A 19,957-nucleotide genomic window follows, 5' to 3' on the forward strand; every position below is an offset into this window, starting at 1 on the left:
TAGTTAAATCTGACCCATAATATTTGGATTTTTAAATAATCTAAAATTCTCGCAGGTGCAGGCACAATGCTTATGGAATTATTTCGTTTCTCTATTTCGTCAACCGTGAATTTAATCAAAACATAAATGGCGGTCAATCAGTACCAGCTCGAGAACCAATGCGGTAGCAATGAATCTCCTTTTTGTTAGTCTACGTTCGTTCATGTTTTTTTGTCTCCATAAACACCTTGCAGTTTGCAATGAGAAAATTAACCTATCCGATAATGCGTGGAGTATAAACTGCTATGGTTTAAATATATCGATCCCAGCCAATGTTCCTGGCTCAGTATATACAGCTTTAATAGATAATGAAATCATAAAAGATCCGTATTTTGGAAAAAGAGATGATACATATGCTTGGATAGCAGATAAAAGTTGGAGCTATAGGACAGAATTTAAAGGTAAAAATTTGATGCTTTGCAAGGATATCAAATATCAAGGATATTTCTTTTGTTGTGTTTTACCATTAATCATAGCTATAGCTATTGCTTTTATATATATATTTTTTTTGTTATTACTGTTAATTATGAAGCTAGCTTTGTTATTTTAGTAATTAGAAGTAACCTAAAGAAGCACTCAAGAATAGTATTTTATGGTGTTGATACAGTTGCAGATATATTGTTAAATAAAAATTTGCTTGGTAAGACAGATAACATGTTCTCAACATATTCATTCTACATAACCCCTTATCTTAAAGAAGAAAACTTCTTGGAAATTCATTTTACTTCACCAACATTATATGCAAAAAATAGAAGCGAGAATTATTATCTCAAGCATGGTTACAATGTTCCACCACAATTCCTTCCAAAAGTACAACATGGAAGAAATCATCAGAATTTTATCAGAAAAGAACAATGTTCATTCAGTTGGGTAAAGATTTATAAATAATTGTGAAAACCAAATTGAATAAATTGGTATAAAAAATCTGAAACTATTTTTTAGGATTGGGGTCCTTCCTTCCCAACAATTGGAATATGGTATGTGCTGCACTACGATAATAAAAATAAAAACGGCCTGTAAATCATTGTCAATGCATTTTGAAATTTAAATGTAGGAAAGATGTTGTTCTGGAATTTGCTGAAGAAGTGGTACTGGATGATATGCTTGTTCATACAATTTACCACAACGGTTAGTTTGGTGCAGTTTTATTAGACTGTGTTTCTTTTAACTTGACGTTTTTGAACATCTTTTTTCTTTTTGCAGATAAACAGATTTGGAATGTTATGTTTGAAGTGACGATGGAGAGTTACATTGACGAAGAGATGGTCTTTTCTTATGGTTTTGATGTTTTTAAACAAACTCAAAAAATCAAAGTTAAAACTGGTGTACAGAAAATTACATTAGATATTATGTCTATTCCCAAATACATGATATCTTTGTGGTGGCCGAATGGATATGGCAATCAAACTTTATATAGAGCATCAGTAAGATTGATAAGTGTTTTTTTAGTAATAAATTAGATTTACAGTAAAGCCCTCTTTAGCGGACACCATCATAACTTCAAAAAAGTGTTCATCGTAGATAGTTACGTTATTACGTACAAATTGGCTTATATTACTTCAAAAACCTATTCTGGGGTGTTAGCTGTCGCGAAATCGACCGCAAAGTATGTTAAAAGGCTGATTTTGATAATGTAAACATACTATTTTACCCTCAAAAAAGAAAGCAGACTTTACGAAAACTTACTTTAAGAGTTTACGTTATCTTATCGATAAAAGAAGAATTAAACGAAAATGTTATCTGTAAATATAAACAAACTTCTTGAAAGACTAGATTTCTACGACTCATGCTGGACGTCTCTGTTGTAGCGAAGTCAGTTATAGGGATAACTTATAACGGGGCCTTGAAATGGTCTGCTTTAACAGTGATTTTACCTGTTCTTCATAAATATGCCCGTCGTAGCCACTCTACGTCTGCTATAAGGCTTTTTACTGTACCTTTAGTGAACTATTGGTTGCGCAAAAAAAGTTTTGTTTCGTGCATTTAGCGGCACGAAATTTTACGTTGTCGGCAAGTATTCGCAATATTTTCATTCACAAGATATTAAAGATCATCAATAATTACAATATTATAAGCATTGGTTGGCGTAAATCTGAGCTTCTAAATATCGCTCAGTAAAATGGGATGTTAAAAAAGTTCGACCTATCGAGAATTCATATGTTCGAATTCTACTAAGTTGACGAGAAAGAGAAAAATTCGATTTTCGAGTATTCGAGTTATAGATATTTTTTAGCCTGAAAAGGGTTTTTAGGTATAACGACCGACACATTTGTTCGACCTAACGATATTTGGGTGTTCGAGTTATTTAGAGTCAACTGTGTGTAAATCTTTGTTATCCCTGGAAAAGTGCACGAAAATTCGGTGTACATAGGTGCGCGAATATCAAATACGTGGAATTTAAACTACGGCGGAAATTTCATAAATCAAATTGTTTAAAATTGTCGCCATAGATTGTTGTTATTCATCCCTATAACCTCCACTCAGTATGGAACGATAAGAAATTTGGATTTAGGACAGTTGAACTTGTTCAAGAGCCGATTGAACATTCAAATGGTAAGGTACATTTTTAATTTAAAGAGATAGAGAAATATAAGCAGAGGATGTTCTTTCTCCATCTATCTTGCGCGATTCATCCGACTTTTTCTATCTATGGCTAGATCAATGAATTTTTGTACTAGTTTTTATCTTATTTTAGGTTTAAGTTTTTACTTTAAGATCAATGGGCGTCCAATATTTCTCAAAGGAGCGAATTGGATCCCCGCTGGTAAGTTACTACTCTAGTTTGGCGAGGCAACATCATGGTATGTCGAGTTTTAGTAGCAACAGATAAATAGATGTGCATATTTTAAATGGCTAGCCTCACAAATATCGAGGGATATACACTGTCTATTGTTTCCAGGAGGGACCCTGACTTAGACGAGGAGTCCTATAGTATCTAATGCTTATTTTTAACGTCCGCACGGCCCACACAGTGTACAATTTCCTCAATTTCCCTCACATGGCTTAGGTTTACTTTGAGCTATAGTAACATTCACTCGCCCATTTTGACTCGCAGCATCTTGAAATTTTATCTTCTAGATGCTTTTCAAGAACGTGTATCATTCGTTGTGCTGGAGAATTTATTTAAATCATCAGTTGACGCGAATATAAACACTTTAAGAGTCTGGGGAGGAGGTGTATATGAACAGGAGCGTTTTTATGAGTTAGCAGATGAACTAGGGTATGTAATTTTTTTTCTAATAATTCACCTTATTTTTTATCATTCCATAATTGTTTCCTTCTTCATTCAGGATTGTGATATGGCAAGACCTTATGTTTGCTGTAGCTTTGTACCCTGTCAACGAAAAATTTCTGGAAAGTGTTCAGAAAGAAATTATAACACAGGTAAATTTCCAATGTCCTTGTTTTTCTTTTATTCCCTATTTTGCTGTTTTTATGTTTTTTTAAATCGCGCGCTTTTTTAGGTTCGACGGTTACAACACCACCCTTCTATTATTGCTTGGAGCGGAAATAATGAAAACGAGGCTGCTATTGCGCAAACATGGTGGTTCGTATGATTTGTTATGCTTGTGAGGAGACTCAAAAAATTTGAATATGTCCGCTACACTTGTCAAATTATAAGCCATAGAAAACCTTGAAATTAGACTAAGTGACCTTAAAGCCTTCTCTTGAGAAAAACCTAGAAATATTGATATCCCTAAAACATTTTTGTCTAGTTATTAAACATTGCATCGCGTAGGATGCTCTGTTACTTTTTTAAATAATTAATTTTGCCTGAATTTAAATGTTTAACACTTCTAATTTTGGGGTATTTTTTGCATTCTTTACTTTTTAAAGTATTTCTCTTGTGGCTATATGCTTCGAAACCCAGAAATATCGCAAAATACCTTGAAAAACGCTCAAAAAAGGCGATAAAAACTATTGCAAATCATGAAATTGTTTAAAACGTTTCGTTTAGGGACGGAGTAAAAACCAACAGAAAACAACTTGTAAAGGACTATGTAAAGGTACTGTTTTCACATAAATTGTGCGTAAAAGTAAAAACTTGTTTAATTAAACGTTTACTCGTGTTATTAGCTATACGTTGAAACCATTGAGCCAATCATAAAACGTGAAGATTGGACACGGCCGTTTATCACATCATCGCCTTCAAATGGTTTGGAAAGCAAAAAAGTTGGCTATATTGCGAAAGATCCTCAAAATCCCTTATATGGAGATGGTAAGATTGAATACTTTTGTACGGGCAAATCTTACAGTCATCCGACCCTTTTACACTGTGCGTCGTAATGTTTTAATCGTAGGAAATAATGCGGGAGAAATTTTTGCCAGTTTTGGCGATCTTTTTTGCAACAAACAAATACTTTTTAAAAAGAAATTAAAACGATTCGCAAAAACTATTCCGCGCTTAAGTTTTTTATGACAACTAAAATTACCGATTCCTAGAAAGTAATCCAAAATCGCAAAAATTTCTCTCGCATTATTTTCTACAAATAAAGTAAATATTATGTTTACTTTCTTTTACCTTAAAGTTCATTTTTACGACTACGGAAACGATTGTTGGAATTCAAGCATGTTTCCTAATCCACGATTTGCTTCGGAGTATGGCTATCAGTCCTATCCATCATTCATCACCATGTCGCAGGTGGCTACAACAGATGACTTAAAATGGAACAGTTCACTAATGTTTCACCGGCAGCACCACGCAAATGGTACGAAAGAGTATTGTTCACCATGACTTTTTATTTTTAAATTTGATTTCTCTTTGTTTTCATCACAGCGGACTCTATAAAGATTAGTCTTACAATAAAGGCCTTTTCAATGAGTGCGCTGAAAAATACAAGCGTGTGCAGTCATATAGATAATAGGGAGGCAAAAAGTTCGATGAGAAATATTTTTGCACGACTTTTAGAATTTCGGCGTACAAAGACTGCATATATTTTATTAAAAGCTAAATTTATACTTTAGTTAAAAACAAGTTTCATAAAGACTTTCTTCCGTCATTACATTTTAAAGCAGTAAAATTTAGACATTGAAAATAGAAAGTACTTTTAATTCTTAATGTATTTAATACTTTATAATCCTTGTATTACCACCGCGTCTATCTCTAGTGTTGATACTTGAAATTATCATGCAATTAGGTATCAGTTTTGCTTATTCCTATTACTGCACTTTACGCGCCTTGCGGGTTCTGCACCAACTCAGATTCTCCGTTAACAAAACATTTCTAAATAATTCTTTTTTTGTCTCTCCTATGTAGTCTGTTTGACTTTATTTTTAGCCTTTACAAATTTATTTTCAGGTAACGAAGAAATGGAAAATTTTATAAAACTTCACTACAACCTACCGACCTTATCCAACGAGCAACAGTACTTTTGGTATATGATCTATCTTTCACAAATTGTCCAAGCTACATGCGTCAAATACGAAAGCGAACATTACAGAAGACTTCAAGGAAATTTAGTGAATGGCACTGGGCACACTATGGGTGCTCTCTACTGGCAGTTGAATGATATTTGGCAGGCACCTTCTTGGTCGTCAATAGAATATGGTGGGAGGTGGAAGGTAAGTGATACACCTTTGGATACCACCCGTTTCAATTTACAAACATTTCTTTCCCCCTCCAATGGTAAAGAAATCAGACACCACCCTCCTTCCATAATAATTCAGATTAAACAGAAATATTCAGTGGGCCTATAAAAGAAAATACACGTGTAATTTCCAAAAAAACTCTTAACATCATAAGGAACAAGTATACACGATATACAAGAAATTATCTACATTTTTGCCAATGAAGTCGGAATTAAAAGTAAAAGGCATTGTGTTTAAAGGAGGTGTGCTAGCACAATTTGAATAATATTGAAACTACTCCCCCAAACCAAAAAACAACCTGAACAAAAGAAAACTGCCACTATCACTCCCTATTTAAGATCTCAGAATGAAAATCAACCCACTTTATATTCTTAACACATCCCCAAAGCATAGGTTTGAAAAAAAATATTACACCACTTCCTCCTTTATAAGCCCATAACCCACTCCACCAAAAAATAAATAAATAAATAAGAGAGTGAGCCAAACATAGAACGTATAAACATTTTACAGGTATAAATATTCGCATGAATTTATATAATCTTAGATGTTACATTATTACGCGCAACAATTTTTCAAGCCTGTTTCCATCACTGGCCATGTAGAAAATGGTAAACTGAAAGTTTATCGTGTTACTGACCATCCAAGTGATGCACTAAATTTGGTTCTTAGTGTCAAAGTGTATAAATGGGATGATTTTGATGTGATTTGGATGAAAAATGCGGATGTTGTGGAATCGGAAAAGGCTTCAGTAAGTATTGTATCTATATTTCCCTTAATTTTTATCACCTTTACAATTTTTCGTTCAAAATTAAAATTTTAGGGAAAATGTCAGGAAAATTAGAGATAAGGGTCGAAGATCGGTGGATGCCTTATCGGTCCGAATATTTTCAGATCTAAGTAACTAAATTTTGTTTAGGTAAAAAAATAGGGTTTGACGAATGAGAAACGACCAAAATTGGGTTGATAAAGGTTCACTAATTGCAATTTCTTGGTTTTTAGATGCTCATCTTTGAAGACGACGTTGAAAGTTTGTGTAATGATTTAAAATGTTTTGTTAAATTACAACTGAGATATCAAAACAAAGAAGATATCATATCAGAGAGTGACGTTTTCTTGTCATCATTTTCAAAATTAACGTTAAATGATCCAAATATAAAGGTTGGTTAGACTTATTTACCTAAAAAATTACCCCTTCATTAGTACACTGCAGATTTGAATAATCGAGGATAATGTCAGCAAAATGTTATTTGTTTATTTTCTAGATTGTCTCGTTAAGTCAGTTGACGAAATTAGAGTACAAAATCAACTTGAAATGTGATTATCCAGCTGCTTTTGTGTGGCTAGAAACAACAGTGGGAGGAAGGTTTTCTAATAATGGTTTTATAATGGCGGAACAAAACACAAGTGTAAGTAAAATAAGCAAGACAAATACAATCCTCATAAATGTGCGTGCAGCAAAATATGTATACTAATGAACCTCTGCTCAGGAACGAGGCTTGTATGTATGATTTGATTTAAATTAAATAACAACCTTGGAGCATAGTAGTACTTCCCGAATATTTCTTTTGTTGTTATTGAAGTGGACTTTTTTGGTGACTTTTTGTAGGATACTCCCAACTAAATTTCAACTTGTTACTAATTTTGTGTGTGTAGGGGTACTTTTTCTGTTTAACGACCGGACTACAACGCATTGAGTGGAAACTTACATTGAATTGAAAATATAAAGGTCTATGAAAAAATATAGAGTTTTAGTTTTCCAGCATATATTTTTTGTCGACAGGTTGTATTTTATGGATGGAAGAATTCTTTTGTATCGGTTAATACATTGGCTTCAACTATCAAAGTAATCTCGCTGTATGATGCTTACCGAAGTGACGTGTAAAAAGACGTGCCGTAAAAAATAAATTCGCTTACTAGTGCAAGAAAATGTAGGCATAGGTATTACTATAAAATTTTGTTTGTAAAATTTATTTGTATATAAAAAATATAAAGCCAGTTCTTAAATATGTATCCGTAAATATATGTATATTTGAAAGCGTAAAAATTTGGGTCATATTTGAAAATCTCAGGAAACAGGGGAAAATATTTTTTCTCAAAGTTACGATAACAAAGTATCTAAATTGTTTTTCGACTTGCGTGATTAGATTTTAAGCCTGGTGCCAACTTTTAAATATAGGATCAGTATTAAAAATGCAATTGGTGACTTCCGCAATATGTCAGAGTGTTTTAAACATTTTTGAAATTAAAATACAGTTTGATAAAAGAAATATAAAGAAACTGTATAGTTCACGAAGATTTTTTTTCGGCTATAGCATGGCGTCTATAGAAAAGGTTTTAAACACGCATTTATCGCTTCACGAAACGGTGTTCTCTGGCTTACACCAATGGCCTCCAGCTCAGAACAATCAAATTCGCAATCATACGGTCTAGCTGCTCCTGACGTAGGACTGTTGTTTGGTGTTACATGTGACACCGGCAAATTAAACACTTCCGACATAACTTTCACCATGCCGTACTTTGTTAATTTGTCGTCACTTCGCCACTGCCATATACCACAAAATGACGGGTGATTTTGACGATATTTGATTATTTCCCGACAGACCACAGCAATGTCGACAGTACTTGTCGGGTACCTTTGTTCATAATTAGAAATGGTAGCTGGTTTGCTAGTATCTCGTAGAATGGACAGCAGACCTGGAAAAATATAGTTTTAAAAAATGAACTGTACTATGGTACTTTATTGTATATATCAGTCTATTTGCGGTTTGGTGAATATGTTTCTAACATCTTGTTATGGCAATAACATGGCAAGTATGGAATTTCTGTAAACAATATGATGTTCGTAATTTTCATAATTTGCGACTACGGTTTGTAACTTTTATACTGATTTTGTGACATTATTTTACGGGTAATGCAAGATCCTTGCATTTTGAGAACATTTATTACCGCGAATCCAACTTTCACTTTAACAATATAATATTTCTCCAAACATTTTGCACTGCAGTTGTTGGAGAAATGAAATTAAAAAAAAGAGTTGAACTGCAAAATTTTTAATTTTTTTATGAAATTATATTGGCCTCGAACCAGTCCCTTTTCGAAATTAATTTCGTTCCCAGCACCTTTTTACCACATTCTTGATTACCTTAACGTTTCAAACATGGAGGGTATTAAAAATATTGAAATGCGATGTAACATTTTTCGAAATTACTGCTGCTCCAAATTAATTAGTGTGTTTCAGCATCGAAAAATTTAGCTGAGAACGAAAGTAATGAGCGCGAATCGACACTATGAAGTGTGGGATTTATTAGTTATTGGGTTTTCATGGGATACTTTTAGTAGTGTTAAAACATAACTATTAAATTTCTTTGTTATAATTCCCATTTGTTAGGTGTTTGCACAGAACTACTTCATGCGATTTTTGCTTAAATCTGCAATAAGTCCCGCACTTCTTATGGCCACACTGACAAATATATGAACTTTACCGATAACTGTAATTTTTGTGTTATGTATAAGCTTTCACTATTCAGACAAAACGAAATGTCTTTATAGTTGTAACGAAATAATTTCGTTTTCAGTGCTTCCTCTGCACTTTCTGATACGTGCGTTTGCACTGGCCATATATACGAAAGCGAAAAAAATGTCCTTGAAATGAGATCGGTAAGGAACGAAGCATATTACAAAGATAAATAAGTGGATGCTTACTTGTAACCGCGCTTTCGTCGACATATTTAAGTGGTCCATACAGAATCGGAACTCTTAACACGCCAGAGTATTTGCAATGAAGCAATGTTTCCCGTTCCCCTTGCAGTTTACTCATTCCATACTTGTTTAACGGGTTAGTAGCATCCGAAACTTTGTAAGGTGGTGATGTGCCATCAAACACGTAATCGGTGCTTATATACAACATAAATCCGCCATATTTGTTTACATGTTTCGCTAAAGTTTCAGTAGCCTTCACATTTAATTGCTCAGTCTCCTTTTCGTGATTTGCAACAAAATCTGGGCGACGCTCTGCAGCGGAATGGATTAAAACGTCCGGCTTAAACTCATCTATTAATTGGATAACTTCTTCGTCATTTTGGAGATCAACTTTTTTCAGTCCACCATCGAGTCTTGTAAAACCTAACCCAAGTATCTTCCAGTCAGACACTTTTTCAAATTCTGTCTTAATTGCACGACCAAGTAATCCAGAAGCTCCCGTGATCAATACTTTCATCTTCTTAATATTTAGTGTGACTGAAATAAAACAAAGATCTTTACTCCTACAAATTTTTTAGATCTTTGAATTAAAAATTTCTTACTAATTATCACGGATATTTAGCACGCACGCATGAATTTTAAAATGAAGTAAAAGAGGGCAGGTTGTAAATAATTTTTCGCGAAAATGCACAAAACTTTTTGTTCTCCAAAAAAAAATTAATAAAAGTCACACATGAAAATGCTTTATAAAAGAAATCTTCATACGCTCAACATTTCATGATAAAAGTAAACTTGATATTCAAAATTGATATGCCAAGCACAAAAATGTTTCCTACGTTTTTTCCTGTTTCACTGTTACGATCAATTTTAAGGGTACTTTGTGAGAAACTTTGACAGTACCGCTCATTTTAACAAAATTAAATTTTCGCGAAATCTGGATCAGGAGTTTACTCATAAATATTTCGCGAATATATCCTGCTACATCTAAAAAGACATTAAATTTAACATAAACGCGAAATAAACCGCGAATCGCATACATTTTACGGCTTTTTCAAGTACAAGGTTTTCTTTTCCCGAAAATTTTTGATATTAAAATAGCAAGTTGTTAAATTAAATACCAATTCATCTAATGATACTTTAAAAATTACTACAACTTTGTTCAGGAAAGAACAGTTAAAGGTATAAATATGTTTATGTTATGTAAAAAAATTTAAATTAAAATATAACAAGCTTAATGAAGCAACAACAATAAGAGTTTTGTCACTGCCAAGCCTTCGTGAAAATACCCCACTTCGATGGTTTTTGTCATAGCTTTCTTTTCGTTATACGATACGTTTCTCTCAACTTTCCACACTTCGTCACTAACTTTCTTCTTTTTTCCTCAACATGTCGAAGTTCTGCTTTTTGACTTTCTACAGTGTGACGTAACATTTCTTCTTCTGTTTTAAGACTTTTTATTTCTTCGTTTTTCTTTTCTTTTGCATCCTGTAGGCTTTCGAGTTGGGAATACTTCTTGCTATTTTCGAGCTCGTTACTTTTGCAAATTTCTGTTAATTTTAACTTTTCTTTTGGTATTGATTTTCTCAGAAAATTTATTTCATCCTTCAAGGTAATTTTTTTCAATAATAATTCTTCTGTATTTCGTTTCATTGTTTTCAACTCTTTCTGCAAAGCTTTCACTTCTTCCTTATGTTTACAAAGCTGCCTCTCTTTCAACTCAAGCTCTTCCAATTTTTCCTCTAGCTCAGCCTCTTTCTCAGTTTCAACCATAAGCAACTTTCCGTACGATCTCTGTAGATCATCATACTGGTCAACAAGCTTATCGTAACACACTGCCCATTCTTCTTTACTCGCGTATTTTCGTTTGAAGAAAGACTTGACAGAACCTTTTAAACTTCCTGGTGATTGTCTAACAGCTGAACTCGCTTCTTCGACAGTTTGGTTCTTCGATTTCATTTTACTACATAAAAGAAATATTTTAGTAATAGGGAACAACTATTTTTGATAACCCGTCCGCATTTATTTGTTCAATAGTTAAAATTTTAGAAATGCTAACACTTATTGAGTTTATTTACCTAAGATTTTTTAAATCGCAATGCATATCAATATGAAACCACACAAAGTAGGCTGCCACACAGAAAATCTTTGCTAATTTATCTCGTGATTTTGCTGCTACTTTTTACACGACAAAAGTTAAGAACGTCCATCAAAAATTGTTTAATAATAAATAAATGAATGCACATTTGCTAACCCAAGATTTAAATCGTTTTGGTTTGTTATAAAATTACGATTTTTTTTAAAGTTGTTCCTGCAGTTTAAATAATTCATTTTTTTTAAGGAGTGTGTTCAATCGAAGGAGAAAAAATTTTTTCAGTCTTAATTCGTTGGTATACGCGACATTAAAAACCGGCACGATCTTGTACAATCTTTCATACCAGTTAACTAAATAAAAAGCTACATGTAGAAAAACCAACCTTTTGCTCGTTGCTTCTCTCTCCAATGTTAATTTTTTGTTTTTTTCTGTTTCCAATGCCAACGCAGTCACGTGGGTTTTATGCTCTTCTTCCAGTCGATGAACCAGTCTGCTTAATTTATTCAAATTCTCGTCAGGATCAAACGAAGCCTACAAATTTTTATTGCCACACAAAAGTATTGTGTTTATACACAACCTTGTACAGAAATTAATTAAAGCCTACTTACATCAGAGTTTGTTCTTGATGCGCTCTCCCATTCTCCAGAATAACTGATCTCCACCGGTATATCTTCGTTGCTCGGACTGCCAGTATTTATCGGTTGGACATATACTAAAAAGTGCAGTTGATAGGTTCGAGATAACTTTGCTACATAGCAAGTATTGTATTTGAATAACACGAGAGTTGATAAAATGGACATTTCTTGTTTTTTAGAAGCGTGGAGAAGTTATATAAAACACAAAAAGCAAGAGTAAAGCTGTATTTCTACCTCTGTTTGTCGTCGTATTAAAACTTTGCAACATGTCTTCCTCCCAAGCTTTTAAGATATTACAAGTTCTACAATAAGTTAAAAACGCGAATAAATGAAAGAAAAAAACAATTAAAACAAAAAGACAGTTTTATTTTTTAATAATTTAGCTGTATTATTGAGCAGTTAAAAGTTAATATTTTATGAGTTCTTCACCTGGAAGACTGAATAGCGTGATCTAACGCTTTTTTATGATCCATGTCTTTAGCAAATATATTAGCACCTTTCTCAAGTAAAACTTCTGCGACTGCAAACTGATTGCTTTGGGCTGCATACATTAGCGGTGATCTAAATTAGAAACAGTGGCAGTTAAATGAGAAATCTTAACAACAAGCAATATAATGTCCAATGTGATTAATTAGTCAATAATTGTTCTGAGAGCTAATATTCAAGCAGGTAAACAGAGAACGTTAGATTACTAGAGTGTACCTTCCACCGTCGTCGGAAAAATTGACGTTAGCTTTAAATTTTAATAACATTCTGACGATATTCAAGTGTCCATAAAAAGCAGCTAAGTGAAGGAGAGTGACGCCATCTTTGTTTTGTTGGTGAACTCCCACTTCTTTGACAATAAACTGAACACACGCCAGTCCTTCATCGCCGTGCTTCATGATTAAATATTCGGCTGGTGTGATTAAAGCGTTATCGTGCAGATCAATTTTCGCGCCGTTATTGTACAATTCTTCCATGCAGTCCAAAGATAGCATTTGTGCAGCCTAAAATCAAATTCTTTTTAAAACCTAAAATACTCTCTTATTGTGTTGTTGTTGTTGTTTTTACGCGATAATCTTATTTTAGGAATAGGAATGACGATTTTTACTTTATAAGATACTACAATAAATGACAGTTTAAACGCCCAATACTGCGATAAAATCTCTTTCGAGGCGTTTATTTAGAAGATCAGACGAGTGGATGATTATTAACACTTTTCCACATTTATCCCTTCCGTTTATTTAAGCGTTAGTGTTTTATTTGGACACAAAGCATGCGTAGTTTTTTTGTTTTAAGTTTGCTTCGAACAATTAGCTTCGACGAAAAATAGAAAAAGTTTCATTTTTTAGCGGGGAAATATTTTGCTGTAAAATTTTCACCAATTGGAACGCTGTCTTCCGTGTTTATCCTTAAAAAACTCGAATTCAAAATAAAATTTTTATTTTTAATTCTCCAAAAAATAAATTTGGCATATGTTTTTTGTTTCCCATGGAAATCAAAAATAAATTTCGCAGCTAATTGGCCGCCTAATTTTTTTAATTCAGCTTTGTGAAAATCCCCTTCACAAAGATTTTTTCTGTACTTCCTAAGTTTTAACGTCAAAAATATCAGGATCTCTGTCAAATTCTTAGATAAAAAACACGTCAGATAAAAAACGCTGTCTTTAAAAAATGGTGAATAGGTCTTACAGAAAATATCCTCATTTACTTTTAACAAGGTTTCCGCTTCTCTGAAAACAAAGAACAGGGAGAAAGTGGAATTAATTTACCTTAAAAAAAGAAGTGCGACCATCGTTATCAAGAACATTTATGCCACGTGTATCCAACACCAACAATACGTTGATAAAGTTAAGGTAACCACAGGAAGAAGCTACATGAAGCGCCGTTCTAGAAAAAAGGCACACTTTTAAACAACGTCCACATCAACAATATGTAAGCGGGTTATTGAAACAATTTTTTTACCTTTCATGATAATCTGTCTCATAAAGTTTATCTAAATTTCTTTCTTCGGATAAATACCTCATAACTTTTTGTAATTGTCCTTTCCAGACGGCACGATGTAACCTTGGAAGCAAATTTAGATCTACAGCATCGTAACTCGAAGGGGGCGGTGTAAAAACACTACGCCGATTAGATGCCATAACGATCAAATCTTAGCTACATTTAAAACAGATGCGGAATCCCAAATGATAAATGCATTTTGGCTTTTTAATTAAAAACCAACGATTGCCAATCAATTAAAGATATATATACTCGCTGTCGGAGTACCAAAAAAGTTTCAGTCTTTTCATTAGCACAAAAACAATAACTTTTGAAGACTCGATAACGCAGCTCAAATGAAGACATGACAACGCTATACAATTCATTTTCCACACATCTGAAAATTCATTGGATATAGAAAAAGGGCGCAAAGAAAACTGTTGAATAAGCAGACGAGCTCTCGTAGCTTGAATGTGATTTCAATCATGAATTCTTAAAAAAGGTTCACCTGGAATTTCTCGTAACTTCTTTAACTTATTTAAAATAGTCCAAATTCCTCAAATTTAGATGCACAAAGAGCATAATTGAAGTCTGGGCAAAAAATATAATTTTGCAATTTTTATGCCTCACCGCAGAAGTTCATTCAACAAAAGCTTTTAACTTTTCGCAATTTTTTCCCTGGAAAATAATTCACAACAACAGAGGTTCCCCATATTGTGTAAGTTTCTGCTTTTGGAGCTTATGTTCGCGTAACGACCTCAACGCTATCTTAATGATTACACAATCTGATTTTCCATACGGGTGCTTAAAATAAAGTATAATTATCAGGATAGCCATGGATTTAAAATTGTCATAATTTAAGAAACAGCAAATAACTATAAAAACAGTTCTATATTTTAGGATCGACACATTATCAAAAAAATACCGACTTTAATTTCAGACGACGGAGAAATGAATATTTTTGGTCCAAATTTAGGGTTATTTAGAAGATTTTAATTTTTTTGTAATTCTGTACATATTCAGCTGAATTAACGAAAAAGAAAACACAATACACCTTTCCCAAAATTTTATAAATTATAATAACTATGACATCATCCAAAATTTTATGATTCTGTGCTCTTAAAATAAGGATATTCAGATAGAATATTAAATTATCATGACAAAAATGTAGTTTTTAGAGCAATATAATATTCTGGTTGGATTGTAATTAGATTTGAAGAAAATAATTATTTTGAAAACGAGGCCATTCTTGGAAAGCTCGGCTATATAAGGGGTTTTGACCGTAACTTTCAGCTCGAAATTGAGGCATTTAACCAACAGAAACATTTACGAAATTAATAAATTTGTTTTACCTTTTTTGCCAAGGAACTTAGGGATAAGAATCATTTTTAGTATCGGCAAATTCTGGAAATGTCTATTATGACCAGAAAGAACATTCAATTATATTTTTGATAAAGAATTTTTCTTAAAAAACCTTTCAGAACAAAATTGTTTCTTCAAAAGTTCTTCTAACAAAATGATTTTCGTCTACTTCACATCTTTGGCAATCTTTGATACACGTAGGGAAGTTAGGCCGTCTTGATTTGAGCGATGTACATGCAAGTTCATCTGTTTAGCAGCTTCTTCAACGCAAACAATTTCTTCTTCTGTTAACGATGTTGGGAGAGGAAGATATGGCATGTCCTTCTCCTCCAAAAATGTCTTCATTCGATCCGTTATCATACTGAGCATTTGGTTAGGGGCTTTGACTTTTGCTTCTACTGGTTGTTTAACTCCAGTTTTAAGGTTTAACATTTTACGACATAAATCTTTGTCGTGCTTTTTCGTCTTCTTCATTTCTTCGTCAAGAGCATGGAGTTCTTGCATTACATCTTTATTACCTGGATCAATCCTGTGCGCTTTTGCAATTTGTCTTTTCGCGTCTTCGTATTCTGAAAGTTTGCGTAAAGATTGCGCTAAACGATACAGTGCCTTTATATTTTTCGGCTCAACATCCAATGCTTTTCTTGCATATTTACAAGAACGACCGTATTTTGCTTGTTTTAAGCCGCACAAAGATAAATTTAAATACAGCTTTAAAGCTGATTTCTTCATGATGGCTTCTTCCTTCTCGTCTGCTAAATTCGTGTTCTCCAACAACCGTAACGCCTGACTGTACTTCCCACTTGCCCTTCCGATTTGTTTAAGCTGGAAGGCTTCATTACCAGTTACTCTTAAACAGTCCGCAACTTTTAGCATTTCATCAAACGATAACTGTTTGCGTTCTTCCTCAGAAAAGTTTTCAAAATCATCCGAAGCTTCTTGATCAACGTAACTGATCAATTCAATCTCAAACAACACTGCAGCTTCTTTTGGTATTCTTGGTGGGCAACCCATTTTTCCATACGCATACTGATATTCAAACATAAACCTTGCAAGCTCGCCGCGTTTCATAGTTGCCACACCAATTTCCCAACCCGGCAATGCACCTCCCTCTCCTAGTTTAAACTGAGTTTGTCTTCCTCGCAAACGACTTGAATCGAAAGGCTCGTCAGAATATTCCAAGTAGGCATTATAATGCACCCTGCATAGAGATCTGGGCGGAACTATCGAACCTGCACCTTGTTTAATAATTTTCTTCATAACACCGCCATTTTCTGTCAAGACAGTCATATCGAGTCTCATACGAGAAAATGGTGTCATTCTTTCATCTCCAGAATCATCGCCCTCATCCAAGCACTCGAAATTTAGTTGTTTAAATAGTTCTTCTTGATCAAAATAGGAGTTCACCTCTTCGCTGACAGGATCGACTGAAGTAGGGTCAACTTCAAAGCACGTCTCTTTCCCTCTTATCAGATCTGGTACGTTTATGCCACTACCTTTTAAATCAACAGCAGAATAATCTGAACATTCATTATCTTCCAACTCTGGCAAATCATTAAAACCTGTCATATCTTTATCTCTAAATAACAGACACACACAAAAGATTTGTAATACTTATTAAGAGATGATACTATTGGTAACCTAAATATAGAGGGTGCTTACTGAGAAGTAGGTGGATTTTTAGTCAGAGGTCTGAAACAAAAGGACGTGGGAATATTTCGGATGATTTTACGACTTTTTAACTTTAGAGGAATGATTGCAAGGCTTGCACAATTGTCTTGCATTCAGCAGACCGCAAATAAGGTAAAAATTAAAATTAAAAATAAAATTCAAACGATGCTTTGTGTCATAAATTTATCAGAGGAAAAAGATTTTCTTCATAGAAAAATGTTATTGGCACAACCATTTATATGCACAACTCCCTTCGCAGAAAGTCTGCAAAGTATGACAAAAGTTGTTATCTTCTGCCAACCTCCAAGGCTCTTAAGACATTGATATTTAAAAGTTTGCTCATGAAAGTTAGGTCAGAGTGTTGAAAGATTGGACAGCCCAACTATCAACGCCTGCATGCGCAACATTAAAAGATGGGCTACTTATCCGAGCCCTTGTTCATATACTAGTTTTTGAATTGGAAATATAGATTGAAAATCAATTATATACAGTATTTTTATTTGTTCTATGATTCTTCCTGATTCTTGCTACTAACTTCAAAGCATTGATATTTGGGATGGAGCATTGATAAATGGGTCACATCGTATAACGATAATATTCAAAGTTGGACCCCCATTTACAAACAGGACGTGTTGTACAATGGGTCAGACAATATTGCTTGTTTTGACTTTTTGCCCTATAGCAGTTAGACTCAACCTACAACCTACAGTCATATTTGTTTTGTGCTATAATATACCAGTTCAAAATTAAGTCTAGGTGTCATAAATGTGTTCTTGTTTCGTACCTGAGGAGTACTAATTTTTACGAGTTTTTATTTTCGCTAATTGAAGAAATTTTGATTTTTCGCGAGCATTAATTTTCACGAATTGTCCGTATTTCGAATTTTCTCGGGAATTAATTTTCACGGAAGTAGACTTTAAATCAAAAAATATATATAACTCTATCTCAAACCAAAAGATGAAAAGATAACGGGGATGTTCTTATCCATCATCCATGAGAACGATTTTGTGGGAATTAACAAATGTACGCCATGTGTGGCCTTGTCAAGCACATAAAATAAAAAGGTGTAAGTTTGGTCAAGAGACATTCGAGACATGTTTGGGAAGAAAAACAAACGATGTGATAAAGTTGTAGTCGATTAGGTTTTGGGAATATATGTGTGGTATTTTTAAGGTTGGCTTGTTTATCACCTCTACCTGATAAATTTAGCTTTTTTCGCTGGTATTAATTTTCGCAAATTTCAATTAAAAAAGAAATTTGTGGGCATTAATTTTCGCAAATATAACATCGCGAAATATTTCATGGGCATTTCATTTTGCGAAAATGGTCAAAAAACGTGAAATTTGCGAAAATATGTACTCGCGAAAATTAGTACTCCTAAGGTATTCAGAATGTACAGGCAGCATTATTACAATAAATAAGCAGTGTATAACTTGCAAAACAACTGATTCCTGGATCATGGGATCCTTGGTTTGTAGGTTGAGCCTGAATGATTCATATCCTTTTTGTGTCGTGATACAGAGACTATTGAAGACCTAAATTTTAGCTGACAAAAAAATCTCTGTAATTTGCAGAAGACAATCTCCATACTAGGTAAATGTCTGTAATTTTTATAGCTAGCTAGGTAGATAGATAGCTAGTGTGCGCAAGAAAATAGAAGGTCATACAATTATTAAAACAAGATTTATTGTATCTTAAAGTTTTTAAAATCATTAGAAAATTTCAAGCATGCTCCCGGATTCCAGAATTATAAGTTTTTTTTTTAGAATATTTTATAAAAAAGTTATTTCACTTTTCTTCATGGTCACAGTCTTTTTAATTTATAAGAGTTCGCTTTCGTTTCCCAGTAAGAGCGTTGTGACAAAAGAAATATTTATTTAAACAATCAACAATGATTAGCTAAAACTGTGAACTCATGCATTGGCAAGTAAATAGCTAACAACAATGTCCTTGCCAATTTCCATATAGGGAAAAAACTCTTATAAATGATGGAAAATATACCAAAATTAAAAGGCAAATATCCTTACTGTTTTCTTAGTTTCAAAACAAACCATGTGCTTTGGGGTTCTTTCTTTCCCGGAATCCGTTTTAAGCTAGACGGAATACGTATTCAAGGTATGGTTTACACCATGTTGGTATCTACACACTATCTATTCGGCGCAAACTCCTGGCCTAGACTACACATATCGGAAAGCAATAGGAAGAAATAATGTACAAAATTGTCGGGTACGCCGTACAAACATACAGGATATTCCCTGCATTGTACAAAATATTTAAAAGTAGGCCTTCTCAAAGGAGGGTTTTCACTTCAGCCGGTCTTCCGTTATGGTATTATTCCGTGCGGTGGAGCGGGTATTGTTCTTTATATCTAAATCGCGCCAAAAAACTGCCGAAATCACTTTAGCTTCTCCGCCATACACAAATCCGCCATCCAATCAGAGCACACTAATATGTGTCCACGGGATGTATACACGAAACAACAAAATGCTTCGGCTTTTTGATTTAAAATAGATAAGGGACGGGTGGAGCAGGGCGGCTATTATAATACACAATGTTCACTCTATATTTTTCAAAAATTATAAACATATGCTTCAACCCTTTAACATAAATACACAATACAATCTGTTTTTTGGCTTGATACCTTTGCAACTAAACATGGACACAAATTTTACGTAAAACGAGACGATAGACGACTGTCCAGGACGTTACAATACGATATATATATATTTCATCTTTGAAATTAACACCCATTCGGGTACATATTACAAACAATAAGGGAAAGGAATAAAAAAAAGAAATAAAAAAACAAAAAATAAAATAAAAAATATAATCGTCTGATGTTGGCCTCTAAAATCGATTTAAAACGCAGTCTGTGTTCGGGGATATACCAATTCTCAATAATCATT

The 19,957-nt window shown here is 33.7% G+C and overlaps 4 protein-coding genes across 5 annotated transcripts in view; 2 read left to right on the forward strand and 2 right to left on the reverse strand.

Annotated features, from left to right (window-relative positions):
• LOC130655077 (dedicator of cytokinesis protein 3-like) overlaps nucleotides 1-19,957 on the forward strand; it is a 56,333-nt gene that overhangs the window by 8,957 nt on the left and 27,419 nt on the right. The gene's annotated exons all lie outside the window — the stretch shown is intronic.
• Nucleotides 48-7,634, forward strand: LOC130655079 (beta-mannosidase-like). The gene is made up of 18 exons (XM_057457780.1): nucleotides 48-440; nucleotides 590-909; nucleotides 982-1,016; nucleotides 1,094-1,167; nucleotides 1,243-1,463; nucleotides 2,490-2,592; nucleotides 2,735-2,803; nucleotides 3,118-3,259; nucleotides 3,330-3,423; nucleotides 3,504-3,586; nucleotides 3,998-4,046; nucleotides 4,117-4,258; nucleotides 4,569-4,748; nucleotides 5,339-5,601; nucleotides 6,173-6,376; nucleotides 6,628-6,786; nucleotides 6,891-7,034; nucleotides 7,409-7,634. The coding sequence occupies exons 1-18, from the start codon at nucleotides 170-172 to the stop codon at nucleotides 7,508-7,510; spliced, it is 2,655 nt and encodes an 884-aa protein (XP_057313763.1). The 5' UTR covers nucleotides 48-169; the 3' UTR covers nucleotides 7,511-7,634.
• Nucleotides 7,949-10,366, reverse strand: LOC130653895 (methionine adenosyltransferase 2 subunit beta-like). Its single transcript, XM_057456392.1, has 6 exons — nucleotides 10,164-10,366; nucleotides 9,331-9,890; nucleotides 8,713-8,770; nucleotides 8,575-8,626; nucleotides 8,414-8,450; nucleotides 7,949-8,322 (listed from the first exon to the last, which is right to left on the reverse strand). Exons 1-6 carry the CDS (start codon nucleotides 10,364-10,366, stop codon nucleotides 7,949-7,951), a joined length of 1,284 nt encoding a protein of 427 aa, XP_057312375.1.
• Nucleotides 10,508-19,543, reverse strand: LOC130655082 (inactive peptidyl-prolyl cis-trans isomerase FKBP6-like). Of its 2 annotated transcripts, XM_057457783.1 has the most exons (9): nucleotides 19,079-19,543; nucleotides 14,001-14,102; nucleotides 13,808-13,925; nucleotides 12,757-13,043; nucleotides 12,484-12,615; nucleotides 12,289-12,356; nucleotides 12,028-12,131; nucleotides 11,802-11,950; nucleotides 10,508-11,287 (listed from the first exon to the last, which is right to left on the reverse strand). In XM_057457783.1, exons 2-9 carry the CDS (start codon nucleotides 14,060-14,062, stop codon nucleotides 10,633-10,635), a joined length of 1,575 nt encoding a protein of 524 aa, XP_057313766.1. In that variant the 5' UTR covers nucleotides 14,063-14,102; nucleotides 19,079-19,543; the 3' UTR covers nucleotides 10,508-10,632. The 2 variants fall into 2 exon arrangements, with proteins under 2 accessions (XP_057313766.1, XP_057313767.1); XM_057457784.1 differs by lacking the exons at nucleotides 10,508-11,287; nucleotides 11,802-11,950; nucleotides 12,028-12,131; ... (3 more) ...; nucleotides 13,808-13,925; nucleotides 14,001-14,102 and adding an exon at nucleotides 15,459-16,959 and having other exon boundaries at nucleotides 19,079-19,354.

Source organism: Hydractinia symbiolongicarpus, chromosome 8, assembly GCF_029227915.1.
Source record: "Hydractinia symbiolongicarpus strain clone_291-10 chromosome 8, HSymV2.1, whole genome shotgun sequence".
NCBI lineage: Eukaryota > Metazoa > Cnidaria > Hydrozoa > Anthoathecata > Hydractiniidae > Hydractinia > Hydractinia symbiolongicarpus.